Below are 19,391 nucleotides of genomic sequence, written 5' to 3' on the forward strand. Positions count from 1 at the left end.
AAATGCTGTATGTCGATATGACTGAAGATGGTGTTCTGTGAAATAGTAGTTTTTCGTCCAAAGATGAAGTACGATCTGTCCACCCTCCTTTCTGGTGGCTTTACATCAATTTACGCACGATAGATCCAACTAAGCACCTAGAGAGGTAAGCGGAGTCATCGTCCAACATTTTTGAGTGGCAAAATCAGTTTTTTGTGTGAAATTTATGTCTAATAGTTAAAAAAAAAAGCAGGGAAAGGAACAGTGATTGTCTATGGCGATGATAAAAGTTCCACTGGGCCATGACTCTTTGGCCCAGAATCGTCTTCCCATAATGTCTGCAATATTTTTATCTGATTTTGTTTTGACGAGACATTGTACGCAGATGCATGATCGTATTCTTTGTCTTCTAGTCTTCTTAGGCTGTTCCAAGCAGTGGATGTTCGAGCGGTACGTGGACAAAGAGCTCAGAGGTGTTCAAGCACGAGACGTCATCAGGTTGGTGTCGAGGACGGACTGCGAAAGGCGATGCCTGGAAGAGCGACGCTTCCTGTGCCGTTCAGCCAACTATTACAGGTACAATCAGGAATGTAGATTGTACGCAGAGGAGAAGACGATACCTCATACCCAGCTGTCATACGCCAACGGTATCGACTATCTTGAAAACCAGTGCAATATTGGTAAGTGATAGGCACCAGCTCCGCAGTCAGTGATCGAAAGTACCCCTCCACCGTCCCTGTAACACAGGGATTTCCAGAGCAATTTAACAAAGAATCTCTTCGAAAAACCTTTGTCAGTGCCGCCACTCCACGGTGCCCCTGGCAAAGATTAGAGGCGCACCACGGCGCACAGTTTAAGAAACCCTGCTGTAACATGTAATTTGAACATTTTATTTTGCAGGCACTGCTACATGTCCGTACCGCATACCAGAAAGAGACATGTTCATGGTGTACTCAACAAAAGCCATTCCGGCCATCACAAATTTCGAGCTGTGCCGACAGCTCTGCATCAAAGAATTGGATTTCAACTGCAGGTCCTACACGTACCTAGAACAAGGCGGGCTCAACGACCTGTGCCTTCTAAGTCCGGAGAGTCGCCAGACTGGACAGGCGAATTCGATCCGGTACAGGTTGAGAGCCCTCTACGAAGAAACCGAGTGCAGGGGACAGTCTCCTGGAACGACGACCACCACGACCGCAACGGTACCATCGACGGGAACGATATCGACACTGGAGCCTCCCATCGTCACTCCTCAGACAAGGCCCCCAGTGAAACCGCCGCAACCTCCACCGCCACCACCAACGACGGTCGTGAGGTGCTCCTTCGAGCAGTACACCTACGAGAAAGTGATGGGCTTCCGGGCACGCTTCGGCAGGAAAGAGAGGGTGCCGACTCGATCGGCCGTGGGTGTTCTCGGGGAGTGTCACGCGCACTGCCAGCGACTCGGTGAACGATGCAGGGGATTCATGATAGAGTTTGCCAAGTACCAGCACCTGTGCTTCTGGCTAGACGCTTATTCTAGCGGTATAGACGACACTCTGGTGCCTGCACCTGATACGGTGTACTACGAAAAAATTTGTTTGAGTAAGTACAGTTCAAAATTATTTCTCAGGGGAACTAAGTTATGCAAACAATTTTTTTTTTTTTTGGAGAAAATAAATGAACCCTTCGGGCAACCCCGTATGGCGAACTATGTTTGCCGGGACGGGGGTTAGTATCTCTTATAGGCTGTTCCACGGAACCCTTGAGCATAATTAGGCTGTTCCATGGAACTCGAGAAAAGTTTCGTATACTTAATTGAAAAAAAAAAGTGTGTCCTTACTGCCGTCCCAACAACATGATAGCCCAGGGCAAAATGAAAGAGCAGCACCCTTTAATTTATATATTTATTGTCATTACACTTATTTTGCGGTTTCACCCTTTTGCAGTTTTACACTTAATAACACTTTCAAGAAGGGCCCCCAAGGAAAAGTCATCCCTGGGGCCACCAAAAAGGTATGCAACGGTCCTGGTTCTGTAAGTAAATTAGTAAGATCCACACAGCTACTTGGACTAATGTAACTTTAAACTTATCGTGACAATTTTACAGGTCGCTCTTGCGGTAAGCTTTGGTCATTCGAACGGATACCGAGCCACGACTTCCACGAGTTGCCCGAACACGAGATACCGGGCGTACCAAAGAGGACGGATTGCGAAGAGATCTGCGTGCGCCACACGCCGCCATGCAAATCACTCGTGTACGATTCCTTCAGGCGGATCTGCCGCATATTCAAGGAGACCAGGAGGACTCGGCCCGGAGCATTCGTAATGGAACTACCGGAACTGGAGTACCTTGAGAACCAGTGTGCTATCCGTGAGTACAACTGACTCGCAATAATGAGTGAAATGTATGCATGTTACGGTAAATAGATAAAGGAACACATAACAATATAACCACCGACCATTATGGTGAGTTTGGTGAATTTATCACTTTTACCGATGATTATGCATAATACCCATACGTAGTTAGTAAGTTTGATAAATATTAAAAAATTATTCGCAGCGATAATTTGATGAAATGATACGTAATATCGGGGTACGATCGTGAAATTTTTTAAACAGGAGTTCGTTGTATCGAAGTCCGATTGTAGAATTCGATGAATAGTTTGTTATACTAGAGTCAGATTGAAAGCTCACAAAAACTTGTGGAAATTCCTTAAATCAATGAATTTGTTAAATGAGAGTTCTTTATATCGGGGTACGATCGTGCATTTTGTTAAATGGGAGTTTTTTATATCGAGGTCAAATTCCAGAAGTTTGGAAAAATTCGTTAAATCAGAGTTCATTATATCCGGTTCAGTCTCTGGCTAACCAGAATATGTGATTGATCTAGTGGGATTTATCATGTTTTCCAATGGCACTTGCGTATTATACATAATCACCGGTAAAAGTGATAATTTTGAATTATCCATAAAATTTACCGACGACGCTTTGGTATTGTGCATAATCGCCGGTAAAAAAAATAATACTTTTTAATCTTTACTAAATTCGCCAACGACCCTTACGTGTTAGTCAAAGACCGTTTTTAATGAATAAATAAACCATCATCAGCTTATTAGTTACTGCCGCTTATTAATTTAATGATAATTATAATTTTTCAATAACTACAATTAATTAATAATTAACAAATCAATTAATTAACCAACATGAACTCCTCAGTTCCTGACGGTGAATGCCCGTTTTTAATTAATAATTATAGTTATTTTTAGTTATTATTATTATTATTATTATTATTAATGGTTAACTAATTTATTATTATGGTCAGTTATTATTTAATTAACTAAATTATTGAATTTAGATAATTAATTGGTTCATTAAAAACGGGATTTTACTGTTCGGAGTAAATTTATGAATAAATTAGTTATCGTAGAACTAATAAGTGCATGTTGGTAAGTCAACTCATTTGTTAATTATTAATTATAATTAGTAAATTTGTATAATTATGCATTAATTAATGAATGGCAGAAACTAATAACCTTAAAAAAGGGGTGGTAAAAGTTAGAAATGAAAACATTTTCACAAGCGTATTTCGGGCTTTTACCAACTCGTTACGAAGCTTTTACAGGCTTTTACCAGTCTTCGAACTTATACCGTAACATATATATGTTACTACCAAAGCCCGAAGTGCGGCCTATTCACAAAGTAGCCGACCCCATCTCGAATTAGAAAAGAGTTTTGGCCAAAGTCCGAATTACAGAAGTGATTCGGACTTTGGCCGGCCATTTCGCGAAGTGGCCGGAGATCCCTGGCCGAAGCTCGATGTGCTGATGTAAGACGGCTCGGTAGGAATCGAATCCAGAGGCGTATTTATGGTTTTTGCTGCCTGTGGGCTGCACGAATTTCGCCGCCCTTCTCCCATTCTAGTCGAATTTTCTTGGCCACTCCATCCTAAAATTCCTCCCTCTGTTCTTCAGGTCCAGCCACGTGCGATTACCACACCATACCGGACAGGTTCTTCCCATACATCGACAAGCTGTCCAGGGCGCACACGCTCGCCGACTGCCAGAGACAGTGCGACGTCGAAGACAAATTCGTTTGCAGGTCCTTCAACTTCGAGACCTTGGTCCACGACTGCGCACTGAGCAGCGACGATGGCATGACCGTTGGCTCCGAGCTGCTCATGCCTCGACCGCATTCGGTCTACAGTGAAAAGGGGAGTTGTGAGCAAGGTGAGTTGGTCAAAATGTGAACTTGACAGCCATTCCACTATCCAGGAATGGAGTATTTATCTCTTGACAATTTTTTTCTCACGTTATTTTGCAGTGAGCGTGCAGTGCAACCAACAGGACATGCTGCTCACCATCACTTTCGGGGAGCCGTTCCACGGAAGAGTGTACGCCAAGGGGAACCCGACTCAATGTTACATGATAGGGACTGGACAAACGACGGTCTTATTCGCGATATCTCTTGGTTCCAGGTGCGGAACAGTTTTGGAGGTAACGCAATCATGTATATTCTCGTATATTCTATTTACATTCACTGACGATACCTAACCATAAATTAATATCGTAACTGCTCTTGAAATGAGTAACTTTTAACTCATTTCAGAACCTATTTACTCAATTTTTCTGTGGCATGCTGTAGAGGCACGATATCTGCGTGTGTGTGTTAATTCAGCCAGTCACTTTTCAAATGGCTGTTCCCTATCCTGCTCGTGTTTCAACGATTAGGCTTCACTTGGAGCGGGAGACCAGTTTTTTGTTCGAAGTGTTCAAAGATAGAGCACTTTCAGAAGAAGTTGCAGACACGTAATAAGGCGTGTTACCAGTGCAGTCTTAACGCATGGGCCCACCCGGGCACGGCCCGGGGGCCTCAAGAGAAGAGGGGCCTCAGAAAAATGAGAAGTAGTTGCAGTTTTCGATAATTTAACAGGTAGGGTCTCAGTGAAATCGCTTGGCCTGGGGGCCCATGATGCTCCTAAGACTGCTCTGCGTGCTACTTCAGATTTTTTTCAGAATCCGACACATTCCCACGTCACGTCAGCACAGTGTGAACGTGTATCTACAGAAGACTCATTGGGGGAACTTTATATCACGTATTAACGTGTGGTAACACGTCACATCAGCGTAGTGTGTTTCAGCCTTTACTCAGCTGTCCAGGAGCTCTAAGTTTTTGTACCCCCCCCCCCCCACCGTCAAAAATATCGTAAAATATCTTTGAAAATTTATTGGTACTGTATTTCGTTCGACAATTAACAGTGTTACTCAATTTTTCTTGATTTCCGTCTTCTCAGAGCCAAGGCCGGTACTCCAATGAGGTCGTCGTCCAAGAGCACCCCGTCATCGTCACCAACAGCGACAAAACCATCAAAGTCGTGTGTTCATTCGAGACTCTGGACAGGACCGTGACACTAGGAGCGGCTTTTCCGGGAGTGTCACCTGGTGTCGACGTTACGTACGTATCCAAACCCTTTGTATCTCTCCATAAGATATATTTATTCTGCAATGTAAAAAGGAAAAAATAAACTTCATTTGTCTCTTGTTTGCAGTACCCGTTTCGAGCTCCCCATCACCGCCATCGTGACGAACACTGCTCCTCCACCGAAAGTCGGGATGCGAGTCCTTGACAGAACTGGTAGGGACGCTGGTATAGTCGGGCTCGGGGATGACCTGATGCTCAGAATCGAACTCAAGGATCCTTCCAGTAAGTGAATACGTGCACGTAATTGTTGCTTAAAATCAACGAGGGTAGGGAACTAGGTTCAGGCAATATTCAACATATACGAGTGTCCCATAAATTCGTAAATAGTTTACAAATTCATAAAAATTGCAGGAATTGGTACTGAATGCCGTTTGTGCAAAAAGTTATACTCACAAGAGGGAATTTTTTGTTTTTGCGGATAGAAAAAAATTTAGTCACGGTTTGTGTTGATAGATGGCGCTGCACGAAATTCCGGCATTAGAGATTGGGCCTGAACTTCTCTTCAATCTCTTCTATGTCCGAAACGTTCGTAAAGTTTCAGCCGGCAATTCATGGCTGGAGTAAAACAACTTCACTAATAATGCTTTATCCACCAATGTCAATATTACGAAAACTTTATGTAAGGTCCAGTATCAGGAAAATTCCAACATGAGCTGTTAATCGTACAACCTGCATTTTATGCGACTCTGATTTACATATTTCATCTCATTTGGTTTCGTGAAGTGCTGCCCTCTATCAACAAAAATTTGGAAGAAATTCTTTTCTCTGTACCAAACAAAATATCCCTTCGTGAGGATAACTTTTCCGGAAACCGCATTGAAATACAGTTCACGCTTTTAACGTTCCTATTTAGAACGTTTTCCCGCTTAGTCCGACTTATTTTCGTGGTTCCCAAGTCTAAGTAATTCTCATTAAGATTTCCCGTTTAAAGCGTTTTCCCCGCTTACAACGTTTTTTATGTCGGTTTTTTGAAACTCTGTATCCACTGTATACCAATTCTTTCAATGTGTATGAATTTTTAACCTCCTTACGATCACGGGCGTAATATTATGTCTAAACATCAGTGGAATAAATTCATACAAGTTCTCTGTGTTTTCTTTCCTCTCTCTTCATCATCGCGAAGCTTTACAGTAAGTAACCCAATCAACTGAAGTAGCTTTGTCTTTCCTTTCTTTCTTTCTATCTTAAATATTATACTTTTTCTTTTACATTTTTTTCTTTCCTCCTCCTTCTTCTTTTTAACGTGCAGTTAGGTTGGCACAAGGTTACCAGATTTATCGCTGATTCGTTAAATATAGATAATTCAAATTTCTTGCCAAAAGCTTGTACGTGAAGTGGCTAAACTATTTACAAATTTATGAGACACCCTCTATACTCTTATAAAAAGCTAAATATTAAGGTTAGACCACAAAAGTCTCAGCCCATATTCAGCCTGGAGTCCCCTGAGATACAGAATGGTGTTTTTAGTTTTGTTCAAATCCTTACTAACATGTTCAGAAGTCATCATAAAGACTCATTTATATTATAATCTTTGTCTTTTTCTAATAGGTTCGTTGGCTATATTTGCGAGAAATCTCTACGCAAGGAGCAAAAACGGTGAATCGTTGTTCCTGATTGACAGCACAGGGTAAGCATAATTTCTATTTAATTTCTTATATATATATGTTACTGCGAAGCCCGGAATTGGCCAGTTCGCGAATTAGCCAATTTCGTTCTAAATTGACTCAGTCAATGTCCGAATTATGGACTTTAGGCAGCCAGTTCGCGAAATGGCCGGAGATACCTGGTCAAAGTCGAATAACGAAAGACATGATTCGGGATTTTCGCCAAGTTGGCGTATCTTTTTTCGTGATAATCATGTTAACTACGGCAACCCATCATATCGCAGTCACTATATGCAGTAATCACTTTTCCTTCCCCCCCCCCTTCAAAATTTGAGAGTTTAATTTTTTTTCACCTACCAGTCTGAGTACGTAGCTAGTGTTGTGTCTGACTTTTCACTGCTGCGTTGTAGGTGTCAGTGTAATGATTGAACATTTGTACTGTTGTAGGCCTGTTGCTCTCTGTGGCAAATCTTTTTGATGGACATGATCGGTTCATATTCACGCCTCGAATATGTGAGTGACCAAAAGGGTACGCAAGCACGTGAGTGAAAAAAAGAGTACGCAAGCATGTGAGTGACCAAAAGTCTATGCAAGTATGTGAGTGACCACCAAAAGACACAGGCATATTTACAGGCCGAGGGAAGGGCCAAAGCGAGTTATAGCACAGGGCGGCGCATTCGACGATTGAGTGGTCAAGAAAATTAAACTGTAGGCGAAACCGTAAATACGCCTCTGAATACGGCTTCAATGTGAAAACTAAATTCAGAATTACACTGATTTTTGCAATACCCTTTTCTTTTCGTGCAGGTGTCCAACTGATCCGACGATTTTTCCGGCACTAAGTTTGGACGCCCGGGACAGGAAATCTCTGTTCGCCAATTTCAAAGCCTTCAGGTTCCCGTCAACTGGTTTGGTCAACTTCGAAGTTCAGATACGCTTCTGCCAGGATCAATGCAAACCCGTAAGTGTTTGTAAAAACTCCTCCCATCCGTTTTTGTGTCCGTAAGTGTTTCCTCTCATCCCTGATCATAAGGGAAGTTTAAAAATGGTCGGTGCAGTCTTAACAAATGGGCCAACACTGTCACGATCTGGGGGGACCTCGTGACAATGAGATCTAGATAAACCTTTAAAGAGTAAGCATCTAAATTGGTTGATAGGCAGGCATTTCCAGCCATTTTGGGGAGGCCCCTCAAAAAATCACTTTGTTCGGGGAAGCATGATGTTCGTAAGACGACGATATCCTGAATAGGTGAGTAATCTCACGGCCGAAAAACGCCATCTACTACTACTTTACCGTACATGCACCCATGCCCTCCACAAGGGTGGCCGACAAGGCTCCAGCCTTGAAGCCCGGGACGATTCTCATAATTTTTTGATTTTCATGCTATAAATTCCCTAATTCACTTTCCCTGATTGGATCCTTGCGAAATGGAGCTACCCAATTGGTCTATTCGAATTTTCTTAAAATTCCCTCTCAAAGTATACAAATGGGGTTGCTCCATTTCGCAATCATCCAATCAGGACCCTGCATTAGCCTTACACTCCGGCTCTTGGCTTCATTCTGACCACGACACTTGAAGTGAACAGACATGCTTTTTTCTGCTGAGCAACCTAGAGTTAAGATTTGGCATCCCACCCAATTGGGATCCTCGGTCATCGTGACTAGTGGTTAAATATGTTTTTTTCCTCTGAAGGCGTCACCCATTGTGTGTCGAAATGCATTGGGAAGTTTCGTATTTTTCGTGTATTTGTCTCGTTCGTTGGTGACTTCTTAATATTCTTGGGTAAAGCTGTGATTTGCATCTTCCAAATAAATTCACAGTTGAAGGGCCCTTGAAAGTCTGGTCTGGAGGCCAGCCAAATGTCTCAGCCTAGAGAGCCCTGCTCCCTATGTGGGGGCCATGCATGCACCTCGTAAACATTCCTCTTAGGAATCTATAGCAGATCGGTAAATGCCAGAATGTGTATTCTAAAATATATATATGTGTGGCCCTAACATATTTCCTCAAAGCCGTGCTTGTTTCGTGTTCTAGTGATGTTGCTGCCGTCCATCTTCCATATTCTGAAGGGAAAATGGCAGATGCTTAATTTTTTAGGCTAAAACAGTAGATAACTTTTGTGCATTCGTTATGCTTCCTATGTGCCCACGCGTTTGCAAAATGCAGTACATACAAATGAATCCTCAGTTTTAATTAAATTCATGATGATCAATGTTTGTGTATCACGTAGCTTAATGAGATTTCTCTTCACAGATCCGGTGCGCAAACAACATGGAATCGTACGGCCGCAAGAAACGAGCGTCAGGGAACGGAGACAATGGCAATGGGTATTCACAAAGACCCGATCCGGATTCTGAGAGTGAAGGGAACGATGACCTGACTGACACTAGTAGTTCCAATGATAACTTCAGCCCCGAATCTAGTCGATATGAACAATCTAGTTCGGCAACGCCGGCCATGGACGCTGGATATAATCCGCCATGGAGTGAATCAATCTCAGACAAGAAAGCTGAAGAGCCGTTGATGAGATCTGAAAGCGTGAGCCCTCGAACAAATACGGCATCGACTGCCCATCACGTGACCACACCGTTCCCGAAATACTCGGCGACATTGGCTACCAGCCCTATACACGCTGGTACCACTACTACTATCGGTAGTACGACTGCCAGTTCGAAAACCTCTTCAGTACCACGACCGAAATCGGAATTGGGACGCGCAGACGTGGGTAAGAATCCCAGCAGTGACGCCTGGAAGCTGCATCTCAGGAGACACCCACAGCACGAACCGAATCCTCATTCCGAATACCTGACGAACACCTTGAGAAATAACAACCACCACTTGAATGAGTTCAAAGCAAATACGTCCCACGTGAACAATAGGTGGAGCCATAGAAACATCCCACCAAGGAATTTCGATGCACGGTATCAAAACTTTAATCAACTGATGCCACCTGGAGTTCACAGGACGCAACAGATCCCGGTGCCACCACGGCCGAACATCCGATGGGATGGACACCGGTACCACAATAACTATTGGAACCAGCAACCCCAAGTCGCTGCTGCAGCTAACAGAAGTCAACATGAAATCACACACAATAACTACTGGATGATGCAGAACGCCCAACACCCCAACAGGACTATTCACGACAGGAGGAACTATTACGGGCATTTCCCTCAGCACAATGTCAGTGGCGCGACCGCAGTCCAGAACATACGGCGGTACCAAAGTTTCCAGACACCAAATCGAACTGTCTCAGACACTGTGTCCGGTCCACACCGGCAACCGTACGACAGCCGACATAAGACTTACGCGGGCCAGATGACCGCAAACGTGGTTAGGAACCAAGAAAACCACCGGCAGATGGAGCAATGGACTAAACCGTCGAACAGCAGATACTTCTCAGCACCTTCGTCTTTCAACGCTCCGGACCCCACACGACACCAATACACACCCAACGGCACGAAGTCGACGACCGCGAACAGGAAGTCTGATCAGACTCAGGAACGCTGGACATCTACGAAGAACAGAAATCCCTCGAACCACCGATACAGGGATAACGATAACAGTCTCCGACGACAGCCGGAGCTCACGACACCGGAGATGGTTGTGTCGACGTTGGTGCCCGTTCCAGAAGATGTACCTCTGTCGCTAGCTATAATGGTCGGTGAGGACTCTTCGGTTGACGTCAATGCTTGGAACCCGAACCGTGAAGATTCCACTTTTGGTGAGTTTGACAACTTCCGTTCTCATGAGTTAATTCTAGTGTTGAGTAGATCCGGATCTTTGACTTTCCAAATGAGTACAAATGGGGTAGAGTTCATTTAGGACGGGGTATGTGTCAGGAAATGAGAACGTCTTAACATCAGAGGCCCTCGAGAAAAGTGATTTTTCCGGGACACCTACCTGGCTAGAATTACTTGTCTAACAATTTACATAATTACTCCCAAAAAATATAATCATGTATAATCCCATTATCATAGAGCCCCGAGTCGTGTCCATGTGTAAAGTGGGCACAAAACAACAGATCTGTCAGTACCATCACAACTGCTACTAAACCACGCATGCACCTCTTCCATATTCCTCTACGGAACCTCTAATGATCGGAATGTGCGTATAAGTGGTATGAACCTTACGTGAAGTTTTGTTTCTGTTGAATGCGTGTTACTTGTCGTGTGAATATGCTTGAATATGTGTTACTTGTCAAATGCTACCATCTGCTTTCCGAATTAGGACCAGCACCATCACCTGGAGAGGGGCTCCAGAGATACCTTGGGATCAAACGGTACGCTGCTGCGCACTTAAATGCCAATAGATACCCTGAGGACAAACGGTTTGTCCCCCCCCCCTCCCAGAGATATTTCGGTAACAAACGGTATGTCACTGCACACTAGAGTGCCGAGAGATATATCCTTGGATATATATACATATATATATATATATGTCGGTTAGGACTCTTCGGTTGTCCGGGACCAAACGGTGTGTCACTGCACACTGGCAGATACCAAGAGGCATCCTTGTATCAAACGATGTGTGATAACACACTTGAATGGCAATAGATATTCCGAGACAAAAAGTTGTCACTGATCAACGGGACCAAACGGTGTGCTACCCCCCACTCCCGAAAGTTATCCCGGTACCAAACGGTACGTCGTTGCTCCTTATGCTGTACGGGGGAAGGAGAAACTGTGCGCTAGTGAACAATCTCACTAGGGTGAGCACCACCTACAGCGAAGCAATGGCCTATCACAGCTCCGCGGATCATCCTGTAAAGATGTACAGCCAGCTACCTCTTACAATCATTCATCAGAATAGCACATAAGTACCAAGAGATACCCTTGGATCAAACAGTGTGTTCTCCCCAAGCGATACCCCGGAACCAAAAATGCACTCCCCCCCCCCCCAAGAGATATCATGGGACCTAGTGGTGTGTTGCAGCTCACTGGGGTACGAAGGGATATCATGGGCTCTCCAAAAGGTGTGTCAAAGCACACTAGGATGCCAAGTGTCGCAACAAGAGATATTCACTTGAATAAGCGATAAATAATGAGATGGCAACATGAATGTCAAGGAATAACCCGGAGTCAAACGGTGTACCAAACAACCTAGGGTAGCTACATATTTTCTGGGATCAAACCGTGTGTCACACTCACCATCTTAGACATTTAGATTGCGAAGAGATATTCCGGGTCCCCTCCCCGAACGGACTGCCGCTGCAAACTGAGATACCAAGAGATATCGTGGCCAAACGGTGTCACAGCACACTTGGGTGCCAAAAGATATACTGAAACTAGATAGTATGCCAAGCCCAAGTGACGTGGTGGTAAGATGCTCGTCTACCACCGTCAAGGTCTCAGGTTCAAACCCGAGGGAGGATATAGATAAGATATTTCCCCTAACGAACTTGGATCGACAGCCGGCAGATGGCGTCTTCATTTCCAACCCATCTCATTAATGGCAGTAAATTGCGATGCTTATATAGTGATATGGCCAGAGTTGGTGTTTGGTGAAGTAGATAGTGTGTGAAGGCACCGCACAACTGCTTCTTAACGGTGTGCCGCGGAACTCTTGCATGACGCAAGTCATGCTACTATGTACAAATTTATATTGTACATGAAAAAGAAAGGTTTGTGATTACACACACACACAAACAATGTGTCGGGTCTCACCGAGGTCAAGCAGGGTTGCTGCGAAGTATATAAAAATGGCATATAGTTGTCACAAGCATGAAAATACGAGAAAATCCTGCTGTTAGAAATGCTTTATTTATGAAACTAAGCCGTAAGAACCAGAACCTAGTCCTGAACCCAACCCCAGATTCACACCGATACGGTGATTATGACTGAGCTACCGTGACCTCAAAATATAGAATGCTGAAATTTACAATATAACAACACCATCGTCTTGTGTACACCCCTTGGATCCCATATTTACCAGATGACTAGCAAACTCTCGTCCCGTCCTCCACACCAATTCTTTCTTACTATTTGCCTCAGGACCAAATATACTCATTCACTAAAACGATTAATGTGAAACTTTTCTCTATTTCTTTTCAGATGTCATACCAAACGACTACGCAGGCTTCGTGTGCATGACCGTAACGACCGTGGCAGCGACGGCCATAGCGTTGTCGGTGGCTCACGTCGGCGGAATCGTCGGAGCCTTTTGCTGCTACAGGTGGTTCAAGAAGAACAAGAGGCGGAAACTGATGCAGGAGACACTGGACGTCGTGCCAAGGCCTCGCACTTCTCACCAACACCATCACTTGGCATCGACGGCAAGGAGACTCACCAACTCGGGACAGGACGGAGTTTTCTACTCCAAACCGGACGTTTCATTTCGCAACGTTTATGGTTCATACGAATCGCCACCATAAAAATAAACCTATTTGTGTAAAATAAAGACTTTTAAATAAAGCCACGCTACGTTTTCATTCATATGAGGGTTGGTCATCAAAGACCACAGGGGCATTTATGGTTTTACTGCCTGCGGGGCTACACGGATTTTTTCGCCTTTCTCCCATTCTAGTCGAATAATATTAACTACTCTTTCCTCGAACTCTCCCATTCTGTGCTATAACCTGCTTGGCCTACCTCCACCTTCTGTAAGCACACCCCCGTGTTCTCTAAGTCACTTTTTTGGTCATTCACGTGCTTGCACACTGTTTTGGTCAACCACATACTTGCACACGCTCTAGGTCATTTTTTTAATCGCACACTCATGTGGTTTCTTGCTTTATAGGTCACTCTTTTGATCGTGGACACATGCTCTAGGTCACTCTTTTGATCGTTTACACATGCTCTAGGTCACTCTTTTGATCGTTTACACATGCTCTAGGTCACTCTTTTGATCGTTTACACATGCTCTAGGTCACACTTTTGGTCATTCACATGCTTTCACTCGGTCTAGGTCACTCACTAACCTAGTCTCTCTTACTGTCTTTGCAGAGTGTACATTTAATTAGGGTTATAAAAATTTTGCCACCCTCCTATTCTACTAGTTTCCGTAGCCACTCATTCCTCAAATTAGCCGCCCTCTGAACTTGCCACCCCTGGCTATAACCCGCTAAACACCCCTGTACAAAAAGAAATGTACACTGTCAAAGACTTTCTGACGATAAAATATACATACCACTTGGCGAAACTGTTTCGGTGCCTGAATCTAGAAATCCAGTTATTTTGTTATCCGATTTATGTTCATCTCAATGAGATCCTCACACATTGAAAGTAGCCAATCCTTCACTGTCCTTCACGTCCGGGACTGACCTCCTGTTTTTTATGTGCTCCTGGAGGATGAGGGGCAAAGCAAGTCACAGTGCGACAGGTCCGGACTATAAGGTGGGTATTTCTGTACTCTCCACTGAAATGTTGAAGCACCCGAGTGGTGGTGGTAAGATCTACGTTTACCACCGTGAAAGGTTGCCGTCATGTCGAACCGAGGGAAAAATATAAATAACGAAAGATATTCTTCCTAACGAACTTGAGGTGACCACCAATAGATGGCGCCTTCGTTTACAACCCAACTGGTTAACGGCAGTAAAATTGCAGTATAGCGATATGGTGTGTGGTGAAGTCTAGTGAAATGTGGGAGAAGATTGATTGTTTGCTGGGGACGTATGACGGGAACAGCGCTATCTAGTGGTGAGGAATTTCCCAAATAATTGCTGAATACCTCATTCCTTGCGAGGCGTACGTCCGACACACTTTCTTGGGGGGGGAGGGGGGTGAAAGGGTCCACATATCCTAAAGCTTGGACCCTAGGCTGATATGTCTGGCAGGTCCAGACCCGGATTTTTCACGTCTCTCTCTATAGAAATTTATAGTTTAATAGAGACCATAATATAAGATTCATTGTGAGCCCATCTAGGTCATGTCTGTCTATCTGTCTGTGACTCCATCATAGATACATCTGGGCCATATATATATACGGGATCTTATACGGGAGGGGGGGGGGGGCGGATGATGTATAGAGCCCATTGCTTTTTATCACTCGAGAAATTTGTTAAAGAGCTGCGAGTGTAGGTAGCACTTGGGTGGGAAATCGGCTTTTCACCTTATCAGCTTTTATGCTCTTAGCTTCTCGTCTTAGTTATCTTCTTCAATGACAAAGAAACGCTGCTTAGTGAGTTCCTCGAAGATGGAGCCACCATCGAAACAGAAAATTTTATTTTGAAGATGGAGACAAATTTTCCCATATTATTTTAGAACGGGCGGTCGTCCCCGTCGCACCCCCTTCCCTGGATCTGTGACTGAGCAGAGGTCATGGATCTTCAGCTGCGAATGAAGCCGAGGCAGATATCTTCAACTGCGAATTTGATGGAGGCAGGCATCTACAGATTCCTATGGAGCGAAGGTAGACATCTTCAGCTGCTAATTTGATGAAGGCAGGCATCTTCAGCTTCGAATAGATTGATTGATTGATTGATTGATGACCGCTCACGCCCAGAGCTGTTGTGCAAGACAACTTCCTCTCTTCATCTCCTAGGAGGCTGGAGAGTAGAGCGGAGGCAGGCATCTTCAGCAACAAATGAAGCAGAGGCAGGCATCTTCAGCAACAAATGAAGCAGAGGCAGGCATCTTCAGCAACAAATGAAGCAGAGGCAGGCATCTTCAGCAACAAATGAAGCAGAGGCGGGTAGATCTAGGGTGATGTATTGGAGAAGCGATTTATATTGTGTAGGTGCATCGGATCATCTCGTAATTTTCGGTACAGATAAAATTTTCCCTTGAAATTCGGCTCTTGGGAGGGGCGATTGCCGCCATCGGATCATCTCCATTTGGATCAGCGCTTACCCCTGACAAGGGCCAAGTGTCCACATCGTGCCCAAAAGAAAAAAAAGTTGCGGTAAGTTGTGCTTTTCACGATGTTGTATGTGTGTCTGTGGCGACAGCGCGCCATAGAGAAGAAGCGTGCTTCGGCGATGGAGGAACGAAACTAACGTTTCCATCTCGGATAACTTGGTCACACGATCCGCTCGAGTCGTCCTATTCTTGCAGGTTTTGTATCTTTAAAGGGATAAGTAAAACACATTTATTATACAATTAAAGGTACCAAACAAACAAGGAAAGGATCTATACATCACCCCCCCCCCATATAAGTGTGGCAAAGATGTATCTATGATGGGCTCATAATGAATCTTATGATTATTATATGCATATGATTATTATGTATAATCATATTATACACTATAAATTTCTATGGACTCGTGAAAAATCCGGGTCTGGACCTGACAGACATATCAGCATAAGGCTAAGCTTTAGGCTTTGTGGACCCTTTCGACCCGTCCCAAAAAAAGTATGTCGGACGTACGCTTCGCAAGGAAGGAGGTATTCGACAATTATTTGGGAAATTCCTCAGCTCCTCACAAATTTTATCAAGCAGAATTTCAATGCGGAATAAAAATTGACAAATATTTCGTTGAAAATATTTGAAGTAACGGGACATTTTCGTGAAGTGGCCAAAATTATGGGGAAGTATCCTGTGAAATGCTAGTCGTATATTCTTCTTCCCCCCCCCCCCCCCGTCAAGTCTTAGCCACTATAATTAATGAAAACTTTCTTTATCCACGATTTTAGTCAAGATTACAAACCCAAGTTGTTGGAAATACTAGTAAAAATGGGACATTTCTCTTTAAAAAAAAATTGTAATGTGTGGTCAGAAATATGGACAATATGGTCATTCTACTCCGTAATGGGAAATTAAAGGGCTACTTTAAATTTTGCTTTGATTTAGAATTTGTTTCAAAAATATCAAAAAATGTGTGATTTAAGTTTATAATTAGTCATAATTATTCTACACGTAATCTTCATTGTAAAAAAAAAACAAAAAAAAACGGATATTTCAGGAAAAATATGGTCACCTACTGTAGTAAGTAGGGTATCGTAAGTGAGGTGGTCATCCTTTAAAATGGTAGGTACCTGAAAAAGAAAGAGGGGCCAAAGAGGTTTCAACTCTACTCGGCACCCAACCACAAAGTTCCCAACCAACCTCCCGAACTCTTCAAGGGACTCTATCACGTCTGTCGCTTTTATACCCTCTCGACAATGGCATCATCATTATCATCACACGGTGATTTCTACTCTCTTGAGAAACAAACAAATCATACTGAGTGTTGGAAATTCGATTCTTTTTTCATTTCCCAACAAAACATGCAGCAGCAACAGAAGCAGCAAACACTGCATTTCGATTCCGAACTCTCAACTGAGGAGGCCCTGACAATGTTGCCAATGAGAAGCCTACATGAATAGGGTCGAAGATAGTGAAAAAGATGTAGGCCTATATTTTGTTAAAATTTGATGCCTCTCCGTCCCCCATAAATTATTGAGGCGCAGTTAGTGGCGAATTTACGAGGGCTTATAGGTGGCTATATGCCGGGGCGGCAAATTTGAGGAATGAATAAGGAAAATGGTATAGAAAAGCGGTAAAATTTGTATAGCCCGTCATATATCCACCCATGCCCAGAGAGTGAGGGAGCGACTAAATGAGTGACCTAGTATCGTGCGAGTGAAAAATAGAGTGTGTCCAAGCATGTGAGTGAGTAAAAAAGTGAATTGAAGCGTGTGCAAGCACGTGAACGCCAAACTATGTACTATTGTATACATTATACGGACACAATCCATCAAAAATCTCGCAATCAATCTCACCTGATCCGTGTAATCGATCTCACGCAAGATCCTGTTACCGCAGTATCCTGCGGTACATTCCCGGATAATTTCAGTGACCCACGCCATATTTAAAGGCCACTGAGTGTGATTCAAAAGAGTGTGCAAGCATGTGAGTGGACAAAAAAGTAACCAAGAACGTGTGCAAGCACGTGAATGATCAGGTCAATAGTCAACCAAAAGAGGACTTAGGGTGGAGGTATGAGTATGGGACTGGCCAAAAGAGTGACCTAGAACATGCAAGCATGTGAATGACCATAAAAGGGACTTAGAGCGCGAGCATGTCGATGACCAAAAGAGTGACCTAAAGAATGTGTGGGAGTGACTCTAAAGAACAAGAGACAGACAAGCATTCCCACAAATCTTTATTAGCCCGCAGCAGTTGTAGATCATTAAAGTGACCCACCGCGCATTTAAAGATCACTCGTGTCCCGCGGGACGTTTGAGAATCACTTAAGTATCCTGCCCGGATAATTTCAGTGACCCACGGCATATTTAAAGATCACTGAGTGACATAGGGCACATTTCCAGATCACTCAAGCTGCCGCGGCACATTTACAGAGATTACTTAAGTGTTCCACGGCACATTCCCAGGACATAGGTGGCACCAAACATTGAACATTGAAGGACCGGACGCACCCCGCTTCCCATCTCAAGGAGATATCAAAGCGTTCCCGAAAGATGGGTGCATCCGGAATTTTATTAAATATGTATATATATATATATAAATTTGTATAACAGAATAACAAGTCCAATTACAGAAGTATAAATCAACGGAATAATTATGATAAATCGTGATCTAAGAATCGAAATCTAAATTGATATTATAACGTCCTTGGCACGTCGGGACTCGATAATCAAATTCCGTTGGTGGCGGTCCGTCCGCGTTCGTTGGATGTCACTAGTCGTGTAGGCCGTACAACGACGAATCGATGTCATGTTTGCGTCACATGTCATGGTCCAAGTGTCCAAGTCAGCCAATGTTCGGTCACCCAGATGTTTAGCTCATTCTAGACAGACATTCCTGTTCCATAAGCATCCTACGTCTTAATTCTCCTGGGCAATTAGGAGATTTTCATCATTCCCGAAGCTTCATCGGCTGGCTAGCTGGATTATGGGTGGCATTGATTCACCTCATTAGCATGTTAAGTGTTTATAGTTTCTCCAATAAAGTTCGCCGTTCAACGACGTATCAGTTTCGTGAATTTCCAGTACCCCTACGTGGCCGCAAGTTGTAGACTCTCCCTGGTATCAGCTTTATTGGTTTGGAAGGCTGAAATTCATCCTGCTTCTTCCGTAGTCCATCCTTCTTGTCGTGCAGCAAATATAGGTTACGGTCTAAAAATTGAATCAAAGTTTGAATGCGCGAGAAGTTCATCGGACTTTTTAGTATTCTTCTTTTGAATGCCGTCATCTGACTTTGTGACATCTGGCCAAAATGAAACGCTGATGTGTGTGGACATTGGCAGACGTAATGCCATAGCGAGCCCGTAGCACCACACTTACAAGCATTGTGAGATGATCGTCCAAAGCGCTGCAAGTATGTCGGAAATGGACCATGTTCAGTTAAAAGGATTGTTTTTGTTCGCGGCCATACACACTTGCGCAAAGCCACTCGACGTTGTATCTTGTAGGCGTCTTTCGGTGAGTTCTTGTTCCATTCAACTTGCCAAAGATGAAGCATTCTGTCT

At 43.8% G+C, this 19,391-nt stretch overlaps 1 protein-coding gene across 2 annotated transcripts in view; it reads left to right on the forward strand.

The window, feature by feature from the left end:
- The window catches only part of LOC149079525 (uncharacterized), a 73,991-nt gene extending 60,555 nt beyond the window's left edge, over positions 1-13,436 (forward strand). For both annotated transcript variants that reach the window (XM_089240168.1, XM_089240170.1), the window contains exons 10-20: positions 393-659; positions 880-1,563; positions 2,069-2,332; positions 3,933-4,187; positions 4,282-4,454; positions 5,252-5,412; positions 5,507-5,661; positions 6,988-7,066; positions 7,851-8,004; positions 9,296-10,766; positions 13,096-13,436. In XM_089240168.1, coding sequence (XP_089096294.1) covers positions 393-659; positions 880-1,563; positions 2,069-2,332; positions 3,933-4,187; positions 4,282-4,454; positions 5,252-5,412; positions 5,507-5,661; positions 6,988-7,066; positions 7,851-8,004; positions 9,296-10,766; positions 13,096-13,415 — 3,983 coding nt within the window. In that variant the 3' untranslated portion in view covers positions 13,416-13,436. The remainder of the gene's footprint in view (positions 1-392; positions 660-879; positions 1,564-2,068; positions 2,333-3,932; positions 4,188-4,281; positions 4,455-5,251; positions 5,413-5,506; positions 5,662-6,987; positions 7,067-7,850; positions 8,005-9,295; positions 10,767-13,095) is intronic.
- Positions 13,437-19,391: the final 5,955 nt, after the last annotated feature.

The sequence above is a fragment of the Pholcus phalangioides genome, unplaced genomic scaffold (assembly GCF_987345545.1).
Source record: "Pholcus phalangioides strain wild (caught in Gottingen) unplaced genomic scaffold, Ppha-v1.0 ptg000012l_1, whole genome shotgun sequence".
Classification (NCBI taxonomy): Eukaryota; Metazoa; Arthropoda; class Arachnida; order Araneae; family Pholcidae; genus Pholcus; species Pholcus phalangioides.